This window comes from Scleropages formosus, chromosome 4 (genome assembly GCF_900964775.1).
Source record: "Scleropages formosus chromosome 4, fSclFor1.1, whole genome shotgun sequence".
Classification (NCBI taxonomy): domain Eukaryota; kingdom Metazoa; phylum Chordata; class Actinopteri; order Osteoglossiformes; family Osteoglossidae; genus Scleropages; species Scleropages formosus.
In genome coordinates, this window is record NC_041809.1 from 31,820,676 (window position 1) to 31,840,365 (window position 19,690).

General features: G+C 42.1%; 1 protein-coding gene across 1 annotated transcript in view; it reads left to right on the top strand.

Moving 5' to 3' along the window:
* LOC108934170 (follistatin-related protein 4-like) overlaps positions 1-19,690 on the top strand; it is a 129,439-nt gene that overhangs the window by 49,632 nt on the left and 60,117 nt on the right. The window contains exon 4 of the mRNA XM_018751700.2: positions 3,719-3,967. Within this exon, the coding sequence (XP_018607216.2) occupies positions 3,719-3,967 (249 nt within the window). The remainder of the gene's footprint in view (positions 1-3,718; positions 3,968-19,690) is intronic.

The window sequence follows — 19,690 nt, forward strand, 5'->3', positions numbered from 1 at the left end:
CAAAGCCGGGGTTTGGAGCCGAAGACGCGGAGCCTGGGGATCGGAAACGAAGGGGTCGAGAGGGACGGGAAAGGTGTTTGCGTGCTCTGTGGACGCGTAGTCGAAGCGGTGCTTCCGGAGAGGTCCCTCAACCCCTGTGAATCAACGAGGTGCTTTTATACCCGCCGCTTTGATTTGGGCGCAGGTGCCGTCGCTTCGGCTGACGCGTGGCGTGGGTGTGACGAAATGTAAGCACAAATATGCCCTGTGAAAACTGCACGGGCTGTAGGTTGAAACTTGTTGCAAGCGATCGACACCCAATCATCGGCCCCCCCAGGCAATAATACTTTGAGTCTTTGAGTAACATCTCCGACTTAATGTTAGGAGCTCGTGACTTCCCGCGTGAGGGTACTGTAATGGATGCGCACCCTCCGCAGCCCCGGCTTCGGGTTGAATATTGACATTCACATTCGGAGAAGCTGTCAAGACTCATTTGCCGGACTTTGTCTCAGAGATGGCCCATTTACCTGAAGGTAATAAGCCTCGACTCTTTTCCGAAGCAAGTGTAAGGACGTGGGGGGGCGGGGCGCACGCGAGGCTGATATTTCTGCTGTTTATGTGTTTGTGCCGTTTTGATGGAACCATTTGGAGGTGACCCGAATGCTCATTCCGCATCCGCAAATGTCAGAACCTAAGGAGATGTGACAGGAACAAACAGACGCTGAGCCGACCGAGGCCGGTAGCCGGGCGGCACGCGGCAAAACTCCCCGAACGACAGCGCTCTCGCAATTTCTTCCTAATTAGGAGCCTATGCCAGTATCCCTCAGCCACTCTTGGGGGGGAAACCAGCACCATTTAGTCCTTGGTGGTTTTGAGATGAAAAGTTTATTTTGATAGCTTTTAAATGTTAAGTTGATTTAATCATCTTCAGACTGTCGCCTCAGGTATAAATATAGAAATAGATTCTACCAAATAGGAAATGTGTCCTTAAGCATCCTGCCCCAAGAGTCCATTGACATACTATTTCCTTAGATAAATAAATAAATAGCTGAGCTTGGAGCCACTGAAAATACGCACACCGTATAATGACATGCAGAATTAAAAGGGGGCCGAGGCAACTTAGATACTACTCCAAATGATTAACAAAGCAAATATTAATCTCGTGAATACGTTTTGTGAAATGAAGAATCTGCAGCGTTGTTTGTTGAATTATAGGGGGAATCCAAAGAGGAAAATATTTCCATGAGCATATTGTCCTGGAGAAAAAAGAAAACAATTTCCATGTGGCGGAATAGACTATGTTTTTTTTTTTTTCCCCCCGTTTAATGTCAAATCACATTCCATAACATTTTAAGAGGATAAGTAAAAACAAGTAGAGGAACAATGAGTCTTTATAAATGTTAACAGAGCATGATTAGTTAAAGGTTAATCCTTTCTTATGGGTGAACAGTGGCTGGACACCGTGGCAAATAAAAGCCCAGCTGTGGAAAATTAATGTGTCGTCACTAACTCAGCTTAGCTTGGCTTAAAATATCAACAATAGCTTGCGGAAAACAATGGAGACAATCTCTGCTTCTGGCCCGCCAGGCACCGGGGGGATCTCCGTGCAAACTTGTAAGGAACACGCGTTCACTATTGTGCGGCAGTGTATATGGAGAGGATTACCAAGTGCTCTTTGGCTTCTTAACCAAACGGCAGTAGGAGTCGACATAACTCATGGGAGAGCGTAGATCAGTGTGTGTGTGTGTGTGTGTGTGTGTGCCAGCGTATATATGGGGTGCCGTCTCAGACATAATGCAATGGGAATACAATGGAGGCAAAAACAAATAAACCATGAAAATCATAAATGAGCCCTGTTTTAGTTTTGCAAAAGTGGAGGGACTGAAGTTTTTAACCTTTTGCACTTGGAGAATACATGTGCTTTAGTCATTTTCTTTGACCTTGATGCAAACAAGGTCACTGGGGAGGTTTTTTTTTTTTTTTTTTTAAAAATAAATCCAAGTCGACAGTTTCAATGGACTCATGGAACAATTAGTAAACGGGACAGAGGTGCGAAATACTTCAGCAGAGGGAACATCGCTGTTCACATCCAGCGCAGCATCCTACGCTTCATGATGACGGCAGTGTCGGTAGCTGCTGAGCCAGGTCTGCCTGTCTGCTGGTGGAAACGCTTTATTCACAGGGAACCTGCTTTGTCTGATTAAACTCCATTTCTTTGGAATCGATCTGAAACACTACGTGGCTCTCTACGCACGCAACGCTTGGCTCTCTACACTCATGGCTATTACACATAGTAAATTTGCACATTTTTAGTAAATATCACATTTACGAAATGTTTGATGGTCGAGTGCTGCTATTGTTTCATTTTCCTCTGGTGACACACGAGCGTAAAGAAAGGAAATATAAAAATAAATTATGCGCCCTTCTTCAAATTAAAGCAACATATATACAAAATTGATAACTGAAGGATATTTACTTTTGGCTGTGCAGTACATCTCTTCATATTCCGGTGTCAGTTCACGCTGCAATATGGGATGGGATATACCGTAGTTTCCATCCAACCTGCTCTGGGCACACGGTGTCTCCTCCCATGAAATCGATGCTCATATCCTGCAGTGAGTGGTCTGACCAGGGCTCCGTATCCGACAAGATCATCCCGGGGGGTGTGGCTGCAGACCTTGGATGGTTTTTGCTGCTTCTGAGGGCAGCGCATTAAATCACCAGGGAAGAGGAGTGTAGCAATTGTGACAGATGTGGATTGACAGGCACTGGGACACAAGTTCAGTGGGAGGTGGCAAGGAAGTGTACACTAATTCATCATTTTTGTTCCACCTATCAGTTAGAGGTGTAAAGGGGGCGCGGTGGCGCAGCGAGCTTGGCTGAGTCCAACTCTCTGGTGGGTCTGGGGTTCGAGTCCTGCTGGGGATGCCTTACGACGGACTGGCATCCCATCCTGGGTGTGTCCCCTCCCCCCTCCAGCCTTACACCCTGTGTTGCTGGGTTAGAGTCTGGTTTGCTGTGACCCTGGTCGAGACAAGAGGTTTCAGACAGTGTGTGAGTTAGAGATGTAGATTGCAAGAATGAGCCAGTGCTTTCAGCCTGAATGCTACTCTTTTGAAATATATTCCGGTGGTGGTTTGTCCCTCAGGTCTTATATTTCTAGGATAGGGTTTGAACCACCTTGACCCTGCTCCGGTCCGGACCGGACCGGACGGACCAACTGACTGACGTTACTAAACTCTTTTGAACCCAGGAAACGAGAGCAGCTGGTAATCTTGTGGTTGAGCTGCTGCCTTCATCCCCAAGGGATACAAGTTCGAATCTCCCCTCCAGTTATAGCACTCTTGATCAAGGGACTTGCCATGTGTTGCTCTGGCAAAATTATCCAGAGGTGTGAATGATTGTTAGCAGCTTAACATTGTAAGTTGCTTTGAAGAAAAGCATCAGCTAAATGAGACAGACTTCTAGCATTAAGGTGTTAACAGTTATTTATACAGCTGGGTAATTTTACTGGAGCAATTCAGTCAGGGATACAACATCTGGAGGAGGTAATCAAACCTCTGGGTACAAAGGCAGTATCTCTAACCACGACGCCACCAGCTGCCACATACAAAGCCAATATGTTGAAGTCAGTGTCCCGGAAGCATAAAAATAGTCACATGCAGCTGCATGCATTTCCACCAAACATCTGATCACTAAAAATATGTTTTTCTCCGGCTTTGTTTCTGCTCTTTCCCAGTTGACCGTGGGTCGCTCAGGCACCGCGCCAGCTGCAGGGCTCGGGTGTGCCCACGGGGCCGCCGCTGCCTGCCGGACAAGGAGACTGGCCGGGCGCGCTGCGTGTGCCAAGACATCTGCCGGCCCACCTTCGTGCCCGTATGCGGCTCCGACGGCCGCTTCTACGAGAACCACTGTGAGGTGTACCGCACCTCCTGCCAGCAGAAGAGGAGGATCTACGTCCTGCACAGCCGGGACTGCTTCTTCAAAGGTGGGGGGGGCGAAACGCCAGGAGGGCTGTGAGACGAGATGTTTAATATCCAGGTGCTCCTCCGAGAGCCTCCGCTCCTGTTTTAAAACCTCTTCAAAATATGCTCCGTTTCAAGAAGTGCTCCAGTTCTTTCCCATCTTTGTTCTGCAAACTAAATAAATTAGCAAGAGCAACAGGCAGTAACATCCAGTTAGCGCATCGAGAAGGGGTGTTATTAATATATGAGAAGTGGTGTGATGAGCGATGGCAGTTCAGATCTAATGGAAGACAATCACTTGCTGGTGTGCTCTAGTGCACTCTCGTCACATTGTGGAGTATTTGGCAAAAAATGCATAATCTAAGAGGAACACATGTTTATACATATACATAGAACAGAAAAATGACACGTATTTCGAGAACCCTGGGTTTCCATCACATACCAGAGACATGCTGTTTCTGTGAACCGATTCTGCAAAATTGCCTTTAGCGCACGGGTCTGTGACCGTACTGTGTGAGAGTGGGCCGTGCGACATATGGGTGTTACGTTCACATGGATGTAAAGGCTAAATTACATGTGCGTTAGGCTGATCTATGCCAAATGCATCGGAAGCGATGCCGTTCATTATTAAGAGTAACGGCTTTAATTTTAAAAAGTTGATCCTGAAGATAATCTTGGCAAAGCTCTTTTCAACAAGGCATCGCTTCATTTGTGACTGGCGATTAGCTGGAAAGAACGAATTTTGTGACTTACAATTACGTGTTCAAACCGTTTGCCGAAAGGCGACGCAGACCGAACCGGAGGCTCCTCCCAGGCTGCTTACGTACGAGGGGCAAATGTCCTGAAAGCCTCTCAGTCATTTCACATTAGAGGCAAAGAGAACCCCAAACGGTTCTGTCATGCATGTTTAATCCAAATTAGGCAGGTGTTCAATTGCCATTTTACACATTATTGCAGTTCCACTGCTTGGCACAAATTCTTCCAAACGAGGAGCAATCCTTAAATGTCAGTTAGGGTTTATTTCTATCTTGCAGTGGGAACATTTTTTTTCCCCCAAAAAGAAAAGAATCTACTGCATTCAGAGGTACTGTACACCATACAATAATTCCCTTTTATCACTGCACTGATTTTTCTTTCGCCATACGCAAATATTAAGCCCGCTTACGACACATAATTTTTTTGTGATTATCGTTTATTTCTTTGTCCCGTGTTTTTTAAGAACTCCATAATGGATTTTTAAATCACGTTGTTTGAATACAGTCAACTTCTATTTAGTACAGCATTCATCACAATATAAACTGATTTTATATGAAACACAAAGGAGTGATTGCACTCAGAAGTAACGAAACACTCTAATACCTACCTAACTTAATAGGGGAGTGTAAATGGAATCTGACAGTAACTAAATGAGAATTCTGAACTTAGTAATGAACAAACACAAATTAAAATATGAAAGCATTTTAATTGCATTCTGTCTCTAAACTCTAAACAAAACACTTCGGAAGGTATGAATATGCACTAAAGTGATTTCTGCAGTAGAATAGCTGATAGCAAGGAAATGAAAGGCAAAGGGGAAACTCTGATGAAGAATGGCCCTTAGGTGGTAAATTAATATCACTTTTCGTTTCATGAAAACTCCATCTTTTACATCCTCATGATGTGAAGCACCATTAAAAAAAGTCCATTCGGAACTCGCCACCGCCACGCACATGATATTTTAAGGTGGCATTTGCCAGCATGGGGGCAAGGGGCCTTTATATGGGGGTATAACAGTTAAGGATGACTAGAACATGCTGATGCGATGTTTCTGCATCCTGACAGTTTGGAAGTTACTGTGTCTGAGATTCAGAAGAACCTCTAAGAGAAATAAGTGGCAGATAGTACTGTGAAATTGCTCATGTTAAAAGAAAGACCATGTCTGGAAAGCACAAAGTACACTCCATAACCTTGCCTTATCCCTTGACCAATTTTTGTATGAATCGCGCGTTGAGATTGATTGATCAGCCCCAAAACACTTTGTGTCAATTGTTTTATCTGCAGCTATCGTTGCATTTCTAAATGTACATCTCAGCACCTGCTTTGACAGTTGGGATCGGTTGGGATAAATACAGATTTAATGCGGAAAGCTTAAAGTAAATATTGGCTAGAGACTGTCCCCGGGTGTTCTGAAAGTGCAATATTTTTATCATGTTATGCATTTAGTTTGACACATTCCAGCAGCTAGACTGTTAAAATTTGTTCTCTGGGATATTTTTGGACTAAAATTTTGAGTATTGCATGAAACAACATTATACGCAACTTATATAGCGCAGGGTACCACAGGTGCCTGTATTAATATTAATTCATATTAGCCAACAAAGGTATTTTTGTCATGTCTTCTGGTTTAATAATTGTAGGGTATAAGGTTGTAGGGTTTAATGGTTGTATTAATGAGGCGAAGAAATTAATTTGAGGTTCAGGTTCAGTTCTAGGTTGCTATCAAATAGCACTTTAAAATTTCTGATATTGGCTGAGTCAAATTCCCATAGAGCTTGAGAGCTTCACGCCGTTTGGGCTGGGCTTGTAGGACCGGCTGCTTAACAGGAGACGGGTTCTCTCCAGCGCTTCTCTTTGCCCTGCATTCCTCACCTGCGGGAAATCAGCACTGGAATTAGAACACTGACAATCAGTTGAGAGAGATCGCCGACTTCAGAGGTGTCAGGCACTAAATGGAAACCCACAGCAAATCTCGGCAAAGGTGGGCTGCAGAAACCTGTTTCTGCTAATGTGACTGGATTGACACATGCTAATGCAGCGGCATCCATAAATAGCAAATATTTGTGCCAAGGATTCAGAGGCTATGTCAAAGAATCTGTTACTTTACATAGACGCCAGCATAGAAAAACTGATGTACCCCATCACGCTGGGCTAATACATGCGTGTTGTGGTATAAATTAACCACATAAAACAGTTTCACATACGTGAAATACGTTTTATGTGTAAACCAAGACGGGGGGTGCGGTGGAACAGCGGGTTTGGCCAGGGCCTGCTTTCTGGTGGGTCTGGGGTTTGAGTCCCGCTTGGGGCGCCTTGCGATGGACTGGCGTCCCGTCCTGGGTGTGTCCCCTCAGCCTTACGCCCCGAGTTGCTGGGTTAGGCTCCGGCTCACCACGACCCTGCTTGAGACATGCGGTTTCAGTGTGTGTGTGTGTGTGTGTGTGTGTGTGTGTATACAATTGCTTTACATCACCTTCATGCCCATATGTGGTTAGGCTCCGGCTCGCCTCAGGACAAGTGATTGTGGACATTGTGTGTGTAAATTGAGATAAGAATGTATGTCAATATTGTTGTTACTCCTAAAATGATCTTTTGATTTTAAAAAAATCATCCTTTCATCAGTACATAATGAACTTTGTATTTTCCCCCAAGAACTGGACGTTTAATGAAATTACATCTTGGAAAAGTCCCAAACTACAGACGTCTGGCATGTTAAGTCTCTTTATAATTGCGATCGTTCAGTTGCGCACCAAGGGCTTCACATATTAATGCTCTATATCTCGACTTTGATATAAGATACAATTTTATGTCAATTAGGTTTTAACAGTTGGTTGATGCTGGATTATCTCCTTATAATTTATAGTGTGATACCTCACCTATAACTTTAAACCATGTAAAACAATGTTTATATTTGTAAAATAACCGTTCAACTTTCAAAAAGTTGTTGCCTTTTAAAAAATTAATTTTTTTGTCTCGGTTCTTTTAAGGAATTAAAACATTTATAGAATAAAACCAAAAAAAAATGCTGATTGTAGTACTAAGACATTCTGATATTTTTTTTGTCTAGTAAGTATGCTTGGATGATTGTAGACATCACAGTCCTGTGTCTTGTATTTGTAGTATCCCACTTTCTCTAATTTTATAATAATAATAATAATAATAATAATAATAATAATAATGTCCTTAGTTCCTTTTTACACAAATGTTCTCTCTCGCAAAGGCTGCAATAATAGCGCACGATCAAGACCACAGATTACATGTGATTGCTCGGTTCTTGATTCTGGGCACACAGATATTATCCTGGCATGCTGGTGGAACAAATGGTGAGAGCAAGAGAAAACAAACACAGTTCCCACCTGCAGAATAACATTAATTTCCTTGATATTCTATAGGAAATTACCCAATATATTCACAAACAGCTTTTGTCACTATTGCTAATACCACAAAGGGGTCTCATTAAATACATATGTCACTGTACCTATATATATGTACAGAAGGGGGGCACGGCGGCACGGTGGGTTTGGCCGCGTCACACTCTCCAGTGGGTCTGGGGTTTGATTTCCGCTTGGGGTGCCTTGCGATGGACTGGCGTCCCGTCCTGGTTGTGTCCCCTCCCCCTCCAGCCTTGCGACCTGTGTTGCCGGGTCAGGCTCCGGCTCGCCGCGACCCCACTTGGGATGAGCGGTTTCAAACACAGACACACACACACTGGACCCTCAACAGTTGGGACCCAATGGCTGTTCATAACTGCGAGGTCCCTTTTGCAAAATCAATCAAAGCTGAGTTTAACAGACATCCTCCACTTATTAACGGGTTATGTTCTGTAAAACCCTCAGGCACCCTACAATGGCCTGCTCTCCCATACAAAGTGTACCCTACTTAGCCTTGAGCCCTCTGCTTCTGGAATAGGCTTCAGACCGTAACAACAAGCAGTGGAAAAGCAGATTTCGGCATTGAATCGGTGAAACCTCCCCGGACAAAGCTCCAATAAATAAAAATACTCTGTAATGCTTCCGTCCATCCATGCATTACCAATAACTGCTTGTCCAGTGCAGAACTGTGGTGTCTTAAGCATATTCCGGCAGTATGGAGCATAATTACTCCACTTCATCGCAGTGTAACACTTTCATTATTTTGATTAATTTCACGCTGCATTAAAATGAATACACTCAAGATAACTGAATATAAATAAATGCATCATCTTCACTACCTCCTGTTCAATACCCTTGATGATCAGATTAATAACATAAGTATGTCCAGTGTTCATCTGCTTGTACCATTTTGAACATTTTTATCTGCACAATCAACAAAAGCTTCATAAAACAGATCTCCTTCAATTTATTTACAGGTAAGGTTCAGAAAAAGTCGCCGATATAATCACAGTGAAAAATACTGTGATACAAGGCTTTCTTTATTCATCACTTTTTGTTTAACTTTGAGCTACGTTAAAGTTAAACCTACTTTTAAATCACAGGAAATGAAAATACATTCTCTCTGAATGCTAACTGATTGATCTCATTCACATGTGCAACATCTTGTTATTGAGCTTCAACACTCAAGATCAGCAGACATAAGTTGTAAACAAAGAGTTTTATGAAGAAGTTGCCACATTCCTGATGTGTCTGAATGCTTTCTACTGCCAAATAACACCCGGGTGAATATACTTAAGTGGAAATTGCTTTGCAACATAAATTTTAGAAAATGGAACAGTGAAAAAAATGCTGCTAAAAAAATTAACTGGAATGTTTGAAAGTCAAATGTTCATAACTTGAGAAGTGTGTGTGTGTGTGTGTGTAATTGCAGCATTCCTGATAGCGCTTTCTTTTGTGTCCTTCTTGTTGAAACCAATGAGATCATGTGTAAAGCAGGTAAAATTTACATTTACAGGCGGTCCCCGATTTACGATGGTTCGACTTGTGATTTTTTCAACTTTACGATAGTGAGCGGGCAATAGACATTCAGAAGAAACCGTACTTCGAATATGCAACATGCAGTACGATGCTGGGCAGCGGCAGTGATCCGCACCTCCCAGTCTGTCACGCAGAGGTGTGTATTAGGTATATTCAATGCATTCTCGACTTACCGTATTTTCGACTTATGATGGGTTTCGCCAAACGTAACCCCATCGTAAATCGGGGACCACCTGTACATTTTTTTATTTAGCAGTCACTTTTCTCCAAAGCAACATGCATCGCAAGAGAAAAATGCTGAGTCGGGGGTCATCCAACCAGGCCAACATCCTCCTGTCCATCTATAACCATAGGCGTGAAGCAGTCAGCCTGATGAAAACTGTATATGTCCAAGTCCATTGCTGTGGGATTTCTTTTTTTTTTTATTTAATAATAAAAGGCACAAACCAGACCCATGATGAGATACAGACAAAAAGCTTTGCGCACCTGGTCAGTGCTCAGCTCTACTTATCGTAGGGCTCGCTTTCACATTGGTTTTATTTATTGCCTCGGCCATCGAAGGCAGATTTTTTTTTGCCGTGGCCTCGGTGTCCAGGGCGAGTGCATTCCCCTGGAGGCTCTCAACACCATATGCTGCTCTCGCTCTTGTTTTCATGCTGCGATCGGCCCTGTCAGGCTACAGGTCAGCACTGCAGTAAAAAAAAGTTACTCTTACGCCCAAAACTTGTACTCCTAGCATCACTTGACAGAAGTGGCATGACCCATACTGGAATTTTACTCTTACTCGCACTCCCTGCAGAATGTTGCTCCTCAATATTCCACCAAAAAGCAGATTTATCACAAAGCAACGTTCAGCGTCATCTTTGTCTCAGACAATTATGTGCCAGTTATTTCGGGCAGTAATCACTCAGTCTCTTTATAAGCTGCATAAAGCCATATCTTTTGACTAATGTTCATGCAGTATTCTTTTGCGGAAAGTGATTTTGAACGGTCTTGAAATTCGTCGGTTTTACAAATGAGGATAAATAACTCATTTATTGATCAAACACACAGATTGCTGAAATATGCCCTAAAATCGTTCCATTTCTGATTGTTCTGAAAAGTGCTTTTTCATATGATGTTGTAGGATACCATTGCTGCTTGTTACAGACAAGAAAACTAAACATTGTCCTATTTTCCCATTAATTACAAGTTCACACTCATTAAGGTAATTTCCCCCCATAGATTAATTAATTTATTTGCAGTTTGAAATGGATGTTTTGTCCTAGATACCACCACCCCTTGTTTCTCTGCTTTTCCCCTACCTCAAAAACATCACTGTCTCCATGAATATTCTCCAAAGTCATTATTTGCTCCATTTAGCTGAAGCTTTTCTCCAAAGCAACTTACGATGTTACGTTTGTACACTACAGTTATTTACTCATTCATACACTGAGGAACGATCTAGGCTAGAGGCGATTTTACTTACTGGGTAAGAACATTGCTCAATGGTACTAAAGCGGGACTGGGATTCGAACCTGTGTCCTTCAAGCAGAATATAATGGCCTTGACCACCGCACTACCTGCCACCCTAAGCTAGTCTACAGAAAGTAAATGTCCACCCAGAATGTTTTTACCGGCACTCACCCCTACTCTTAGAGTCCCTTGAGAGCTGTGTTTGCTCAGATGTGGCTCATGCTCTTCCCTCACTGTTAATTCATACTTTGCTATAAAATGAAGTGGTAGCTCTCACAATGTATATGCCTTCCAGTGCGAAACATTTCCAGCGCTTGTTGAAACAGCACTGTTTACCCACACTGGGCTACAAGCGGTGGTATTGACTGTATAGCTGTAACAATTCTTATGATTGATTTCCGCTGTAACCTGCTCCTACTGCAGTCTAGGGAATCCGAAACACTACGCTGAATTCTGAAGTGTTTGAGGGCATTGAAATATTTGGGGTACGGTGCTGTTAAGTGAATCCTCATAGCTTCCCCGTACAGAGAACGGAGGTGCTGTTCTCTTAATGAAATGCTACTTCTCTCTTTTGCCGATTCTATATTTAAAAGGTGTTTTCATTTGAGCCTCCTGGCTAATGCACTGATTTAATAGCCATTCATAAATGATATGGTAAAAGCAGTTGGCAAAGACATAGGAACAAGATGGGGGGGGTTGTCACAAGAAGTGACAAATGAATTCATTTGGCTCATCCACCCATCTTGCTCATCTAGTTAATGGTTGGGTAACAATTGTGCTGCTGTGTGAAACTTTGAAAACTTTGCTTATTAAATGCATTATATTGCTGTCACTTAAATTATGATGGGGGGGTAAAATCTCAGTACGCAGCTGTGCTTTACATGGAAATCTGGTAATGGATTTGCCGCCTCCCTTCTTTTAAGAACGATATTTTGAAAGCCAGTGCTTTACTTCATGCTGCAGTGCTTGTGTCACATGTGGTGAGTAGTACTGCAGTACTTCCATCCACATCCACTTGCTTTTCGTGGCACTGGTGCTGAGAAGGCAGAGTGTATAACAGGGGAAAAATTTCACAGTGCAAGTCTGTGAATTACCTGCAATAAATGTGTTTGGCTGAAAATGAGTTGATTGCGAGGAACTCCTGGAGGCTGCAGTTTAGTCATAAGCAAATTGTGGGCAGTGGAATAAGATACCCTAAGCTGGAACTGGATGGAGGATTTGTACAAAGAACACAGAAACTGGAGAGTGATAAAATATTGTGCAATGTGCTGTGATGTTGTTATAGCTATCCTTGATTTTCGCCCTATCGTTGAACGAATGCAGAACGTTGCGCTACTGTAATTGTGTTTATACAAGATTAACTACAAACCTGTTGGTAACACTGGAAAATCATAGTTACGGATATTGTGCAGCGGACCCAATACAGCATGTCAATATAATTGCTTGTAATTATAAGCAGTAATGCAAACGCATGCTTCAGCTAATATGTGGTACAGTCGATAAGTTCTAAGACTGGCTGCAAGCTATCAGCCCATGCTGCACCGCAGTATCACGCAACAAGCAATCTTTGAACTTCCTGGCTGTATCACATTTTCTGCTGATGTAGTATGTATCATTTTTTTTCCAACAAAGTTTTTGGCAAAAGGAAAAAATACAACAAATGATCAGGCAGATGGTCCTTAAAACTCTGAGCAGTAAATGTTTGGCACATGCAGCTGAAATGTCTCCTAGGGCTTGTAATCTTCAGCGTACAAGAGTAAATGTCCTTTTTAGAGTAATTGTATTCCCCTCTGGATAGGAAGAGCACTCTTGGGAATTTTAGTCTGTATGCCTTAAGTGCGCACTGTGTGTTCTATTATACATCGTAAGCATTGTTTCATTTGCATCCTTTATAGAGCACCAGTGATTTACAGGTTGTACTGTGTGCACATTTGTTTATTTGATTCATCGGGTGTTTGTGTGTGTGTTGTTGCGATTAAAGATGCCTTAGAATTTAATGCTGTAGGTCACAATTAGCAAAAAATAAATAAGTAAATAAGGAATCCCACCTCCTGGGAGTTTTTCATTGCAAAGCCTGATCACCATGTGTCATGAAGGGTTTACATATTAATGAAGTAGCATGTACTGAGGTGTTACACTGGATTGTTTGGTTTTTACCCCCCACAGTGCAGAGGGAGATCAAAGCTTTAAAAAGAACTGACACAATTCCAGGCTCTTGAATTCATGTTAAACACATCTGAAAGGGCAATTATTAACATAATTATTTTCTGCATTTTCTTTAATTCCTGCGGCAATTTACCAGGCTTGATAATGATCTCCACTTATTTCAAAGTCTTTCTTTAAAAAAAAAAAAAGAATCAAGAGTCAGCCAAAATAAATGTATTACATGATTTCCTTCTCTCTGTCTGTCTCTCAGCTCAGTTGCAAATATTGCTTGGAAGCATTACATTTAAATCACCTTAAAACCCCTGTATTTGGGGAAAAAAATATGTAGGAGTTCAATATCAAATTCTTCATTAATTCCTTATTCTGTGGAACCCTGGAAGAACATTTCAGATCTACCATATGTCAGATAGGCTCTAAGGAGACAGTGTTTTCTTTTATTTGAATATTTTCATGATGTCCACTAGTGAATACTTTTAACTGCTCCTTTAGTGGTTTCATCTCAGCTAATAAAATGTTTCGCTAATAAAATGTTCACAACAGCAGATCAGAAAAGAAAAAAAAAAACATTTTATTTGCAAAGTGACCATCCGTTGCTTTTGATAACTCCTTTGAAAGAACCACACACCTTCTTCCATTAAAGGAGATGCTGCTATGGCTGATTTGCAAGGAGGAACTTAATCTTGTGATACCATCTACCTCCCCTCCCAGCTTATCCTCCTGCCCTAAGGAGGACAAAGAACACTTTAATATCATGCAAGAATAAGTGGACCAGAGGTTTCCCAAGGCCCACATTTCTGTGATCCACTTCTACCCATTCCTCCAGAGTATGGGCACTCTCCTTTAGGCCTGTTCCTGGCCTGACCTCCACCACCCACTCACAAAAAACAGAACAAACGTAGGCTCGGCAAGCCGGCTGCGGCGACGGTCCCCGAGGTGCGGGCCGAAGTCGTCTCGAACGAGCCAATGATAATCCTAGTGCTGCAAGTCGTTTTTATCTCTCGAGTGCAGTTGCGGAGAGAGCCTTCCGGTAACTTGTTTGAGGACACAAGACCGTATGACGAACAAATGTCTCGATGTGATTCCAGGTGACCTGGCGGTGGATTTATTTTCATAGAAATGGGCTTTAGAATGCTAGAAATACTAAAATAATGCAGCAGCTGGGCACAGCTCAGGCCATTCGTCTTAGCCTCAGTGGACATTGTTTATTTCAAATGGCCCGACATTGATTTTTCTAAAAGGGTTATAAACAATAGTCACTTTAAGACTGTTTCTCTCCCTCTTCATCAGCTCAATGCGAGTAATATATAACTGACTGCATGCAGTGCATGTAGGCTAAGTGCTTAATTACTCAAACAGGTGCACCGCACTGAAATAAGAAATAGGAGAACCATTATCAATAACTGCGTACAGTCGTCCCTTAGATTTAATTAAGGAACACACAAGGATCAACAATGTTAATTACTGATTTACAAGCAGGTAAGGGCACTGGAAAACAAATGTCAACAGCTGGCAAGTCTAATTTATAGCTGATTCCGAATCACAACACAGAACATTATTTCATTATCGCCACTTTCTAGGTGTATGAAGCAATTCACATCCCATTACCGAGTAATATGTTTTATGAGCCTCATGAGAGACCTTCGAAGATAGATATGAATTGAACGTGGCTGTAAGGGTGTGAAAAAGAGACATTCCTTCAGCAACACTTTCCAGAAAGATGTGTGTGTTTCATGCAAAAGGCTTTTTATAATAGGCTGTCGTTCCTTCGCTGACGCATTAGCTCACACAGAGTGGCTAATGAGACTCCTCCACAGATGTTTATGTACATTCTTAATCAAACAGCAGGAACTGCTCCCTACGCTGAATTACATTCGTGTTTAATTCCAATTAAACCGAGAGCCTGGACAAACTCATTTTCTGGACCAATTACGTCTGAAAAGGATGAGATGGTAACCTTTAAACAACCTTTCCCCATACAAATGCTAATATATGCAAACTAATCCTCAATTTACAAATCTCGTCAGTCCTCTGGGTGCGACGGCCCGTAATGGGATGACAGGGCCGAGATCATAGAGTGGGATTTCTCCCATCTGATTGTGACAATAAGGCTGTTTTTTTTTTTTTTTCCATTATGGAGGTGACATTATAAAAACTGTTTTAATCCCTGGCAACCCCTGTATCAACTGTATACCGATGAAGGTGAGGTTAACAAACGGTAAACTGTACATGTGAGAGAGGTTAATACAGATGCTTCTCTGCTTACGATGGTTCGACTTACGATGGTATGATAGCGATATGCATTCGCTGGAATGCGCACTTCGGATTTTGAATTTCGATCTGTTCCCGCACCTGCAATATGCAGTACGACGCTCTTCCCCGAAGCTGGGCGATGGCAACGAGCCACAGAATCCACTCATACGCCTCGCAGTCTCTGTAGTGATCATGCGAACGAGTGTAAACAACCGCAAGTGTAAACAACCGATAATGTGTCGAAAGTGTTTTTTATTTTGTGTTTTCGCATCCCATCACGTCTACTAAATGCCCATGTGTGTCTCCTGCTTAAATTTGCCCATCTGTAAGCTATGCTGAGTGTTCTGAGCACCTTTAAGGTAGGCGAGGCTATGATGTTGGGTAGGTGCGGTGCCGTATTCTTTTTCCACTTACGATGGGTTTACTGGGACGTAACCCCATCGTTAGTTGAGGAGCATCCGTAACCAAATAATGATGTTGCAGCGTGACGCGCCTGCGATTGTGGTACTTTATTTTATCATTGTTCTATTTGGTTTACCGCTTTGAAACGTGTGCATTTTGAAACTTCCCAGGCTGTTCGTAATGAAAAATAACAGCCCGACAAAACACGAGCGCGGTCATCCGGTCGATGGATCTGCGACGATCAAGCTCTTTCGTGGAACAAGCCGAGTTCCCCATCGAACCCCGAGAGGAGTGCGTCACTGCCCTGACCTTGGGGGGAGCTCCGGTAAGAGACTCCACACCCTCATGCAGAGGCTTGGTCACATGACCAGGAACCTGCTGGTTCGGGAAAGGGCCCCTGCTGCGGGCGCAGTTCATGCCGTGGGCTCCGAGGTGTGCATTTCCATAAGGTGCTTTGCAGGCTCGGTTTTGATGTTGCAGAGTGAGAAACATTCCCACATCGTCTCGCTCAAAGTTCTGCAGATCTTTTATCCCATTACAAAGGGTTGTGGCTTCATCTGCGCCTTCTTATAGTCACGCCTGAAGAGCTGTGACAGGCTGTTCTTGCTTTCTATAAATCAGACCGGTCACCTGCGCTTTCAGGTTAAGGACGTGAATTCATAACTTAATAATTTGTAAATGTTATTCGTGTTTCAGTGGGGACTGTACCGTACTGTCCTTGACCGGAGTAAATAGGCTAAACTGTCGCCATTAAATATGCTTCCCGTTGTATAAAAAGGGCCCAGCTGTCCTTCACTTTGGATAAAAGTGATGGAAAAGCAGCAGAGTAATAACAGCAATGACAATATTATTTTAAGCCGTGGTCAAGGGGTGGCTTGTTTTTGGCACGAACAAGAAGTGAAGTTTGGGAAACAAATAATAAATGCCTAAATAAATCAGAGTTGATTTGCCATTTCTGAACAGCAGTCTGGGCTCAACAGAGCTGAGCCACTTTGAGATGAATAATGAGCAGTCACTCAGCTGTGTCATACCGACAGCCTGTGCACCGTTTCCAGAAAACAAGGACAGGAAGATGCTTCACTGAATACCTCTTACACGCATCGCCCATATGTGACGGCTTGGCGCATGTGTCAGGGAAAAGTGAGACGTGAGTCATGATCGCTTGGATCGTTTCTGGCAGTGGGGAGGGAGGTCCGCCGAGCACGTCTGCGCAGCGCCGAGGCAAGGACTGACATATGTCAGCACAGGAGAAACACTGTACCGTGCTGTACGAGTAAAATCCCTGAAAAAGTGTCTGGAACACGTACTGATACTTGTTAGCTTTTGACCTTGGTTCTTTGTATAATAATGCTGGGGAAGAATGGTGTAGAAATTAAAAATAGGAAAACAATGGAGGTGGATTTGTGAAATCCAGTGTAGAATGTGAGCAGCGATAATATTGTATAATACCATAAGTGTTGCAAAATTAACTTAATCAATGCTTCTGTAAGTAATGATAGGGGAGAGCTGGCACCACAGTAGTTAGAGCTTCTGCCTTCACACCGAAAGGTCACAGGTTTGATGCTCACCTCCAGCTGTAGTACCCTTCAGCAAAGTACTTACCCTAAGTTGCCCCAGTAAAATTACCCAGCTGTGTAAATGGGTACATAAAACCTTAACATCATAAGAAGCTTTGGAGAAAAGCATCCGTTAAATAAGTGAATGGTAATAGTGCAACCAGAAGCTACTGATAACCTTGGTGAGAAGGTGTATTCATAGTTGTACAAATGCACTGAACTTTGGAGCTGCAATTGCTGCACATATTTTATTTCAAGGGTATTTGCCAATTAATTCAGCTTGTAATGACCAGCAAAGTGAGGTGATGGCATAATTTCCTTTATAATGATTATATCAGGCAATATTAATGCAAGTAATTACCTAGCCGCCCAACATTTTTGCTTTTCGTTTTGTGCTTCATTTGATCTGACTCGAGGGACAGCCAGGCCTCTTCCTGCTTTTAACAATATTGTATGGATAGTAACAATAACATTAATCGTTGTTATAAGAGATGCAATCAGAAGGCAGAGGTTAACCTCAAGAAAATAGAAATGACATTACAGAAAACATTTCTGGAGTAATTAGTCAACTTTAAAATGAAAGAAATGATGGAAGCTCCATTGTGATGCCTCTCTGAAAGTTTGGCACAAAGAAACTTCTAGAACTGCCAATGTGTTTAATTTCGTAGCTTTTCCAATTAATTAATTGCGTGATAATTGCATCATTATTGCAGAATTAGGTCTTAGAGAAACATATTTAGAGCATTCCTTCTAATGTAAGAGACTGAAGTATGATGTCAACGAAGACTTTCCCCTGCAGAGAGAGCAGACTGGTCAAATGATTGCTGAACTGCCGAGGCAGTCGGGAGGGCTTTCTGTCTCATTCATAATAACTTAATTAGAGCACATAATTAATACCATGGGAAATGTCCTTTTCTATTATCCAAATTTTAATTAATTGTGTCGGACTTGGTTTACAGTTGTGCCTCTTGCTGCATGGCATAACATATGTTTCTTGAAAGTAAAATAAATACTGTTGTAAAAGTCTCTGGAGACTACTTTCTCTTCTATTACCTTCCCCGAAGCTTCAATTACCGTGAAAGGCCAGCCCTGCCACTGTGTTAGGAATTTTAATTTCCCCACTGAAACTACAAATTATTTTTTATGAAACACTACACTAGAAATCTTGACTTAACAAGACCAACACAGAAATGTTAAGACAAGCACATATAAAAAATACATGCAGAAACAGTGTGTAACCAGTTTTTAATGACTACTGTGCTATATTCTGATATCAGTTTCATTAACACGTGTTAATTATGTTAATTATGATTTAATGAATGTGTTTCTTTGTACTTTTCAGTTATCTTACTGCTGTAGAAAGCAACTGCATGGGGTTACTGCTATATTGCATTCACACTTCGATTTGGTGGCTTTATTATAACATTGCTATATTCTTTTCATACAATTTGATATCTTTGGTCCAAAACAAGGTTTAGTTCTTTATTTTCATTCTAGTCAAGCTGTGTACACAATATTGTTATTTTTCTGAATTGTTCTATATTGAATGTGTGCTGTGTCCTCCTTTTTTGTTGATGGCCTAACAAGAGGTCAGGAGGTCTATTACTCAAAGTTCACCAGATGCAACCACACATATGCAAAGGTACTCCAGTAAATAAGATAGTTAGGCTATACATCTTATTCAGGGTCATAAGATGGATAAGATCTCATCTTTCGAACCATCGATCGGATAACTCATCTTTCACCATGTTGTTGATAAAGTCTGATCCCTCACGTTTTGCTAGCTTATTCACAAAAATCGTGGTTACTGAGACGAGTAGATTTTTCACATCTTTTACAAAATGATTACTGGCTCAGTTTAGAGTTACTGCTACAACGTGATTGAGAGGTTTTTATTTTTTTCCGGTCATCTCATAAATGTATTAATGGTGTCACCGTAAGACAGTAAAATGTGGAGAAGGGATTGTGTTTTGTGACTTACTGGCTAGGGACACCTCTTCTCCTGAGTCAATGCTTGTAACTGAATACCTTTTTGATTGGAAAACAATTCCGGTTCTGTAATCAAAAAAAGTTCAGTTCATTCAGGGCTGACGAGTTAACCTCAGTATGGGAAACTGGTTTTCTTAGAGCTGTATTATGGCCAGGAGAAGTGATTGGAATCCGTCAGCACGGTTTGTAATTTCAAAGCTACAGTGTTCGTTTCTTTCAGAATTTTTTTCTGTATTTTTAGCGTAATTTAAAATTGTCCCGA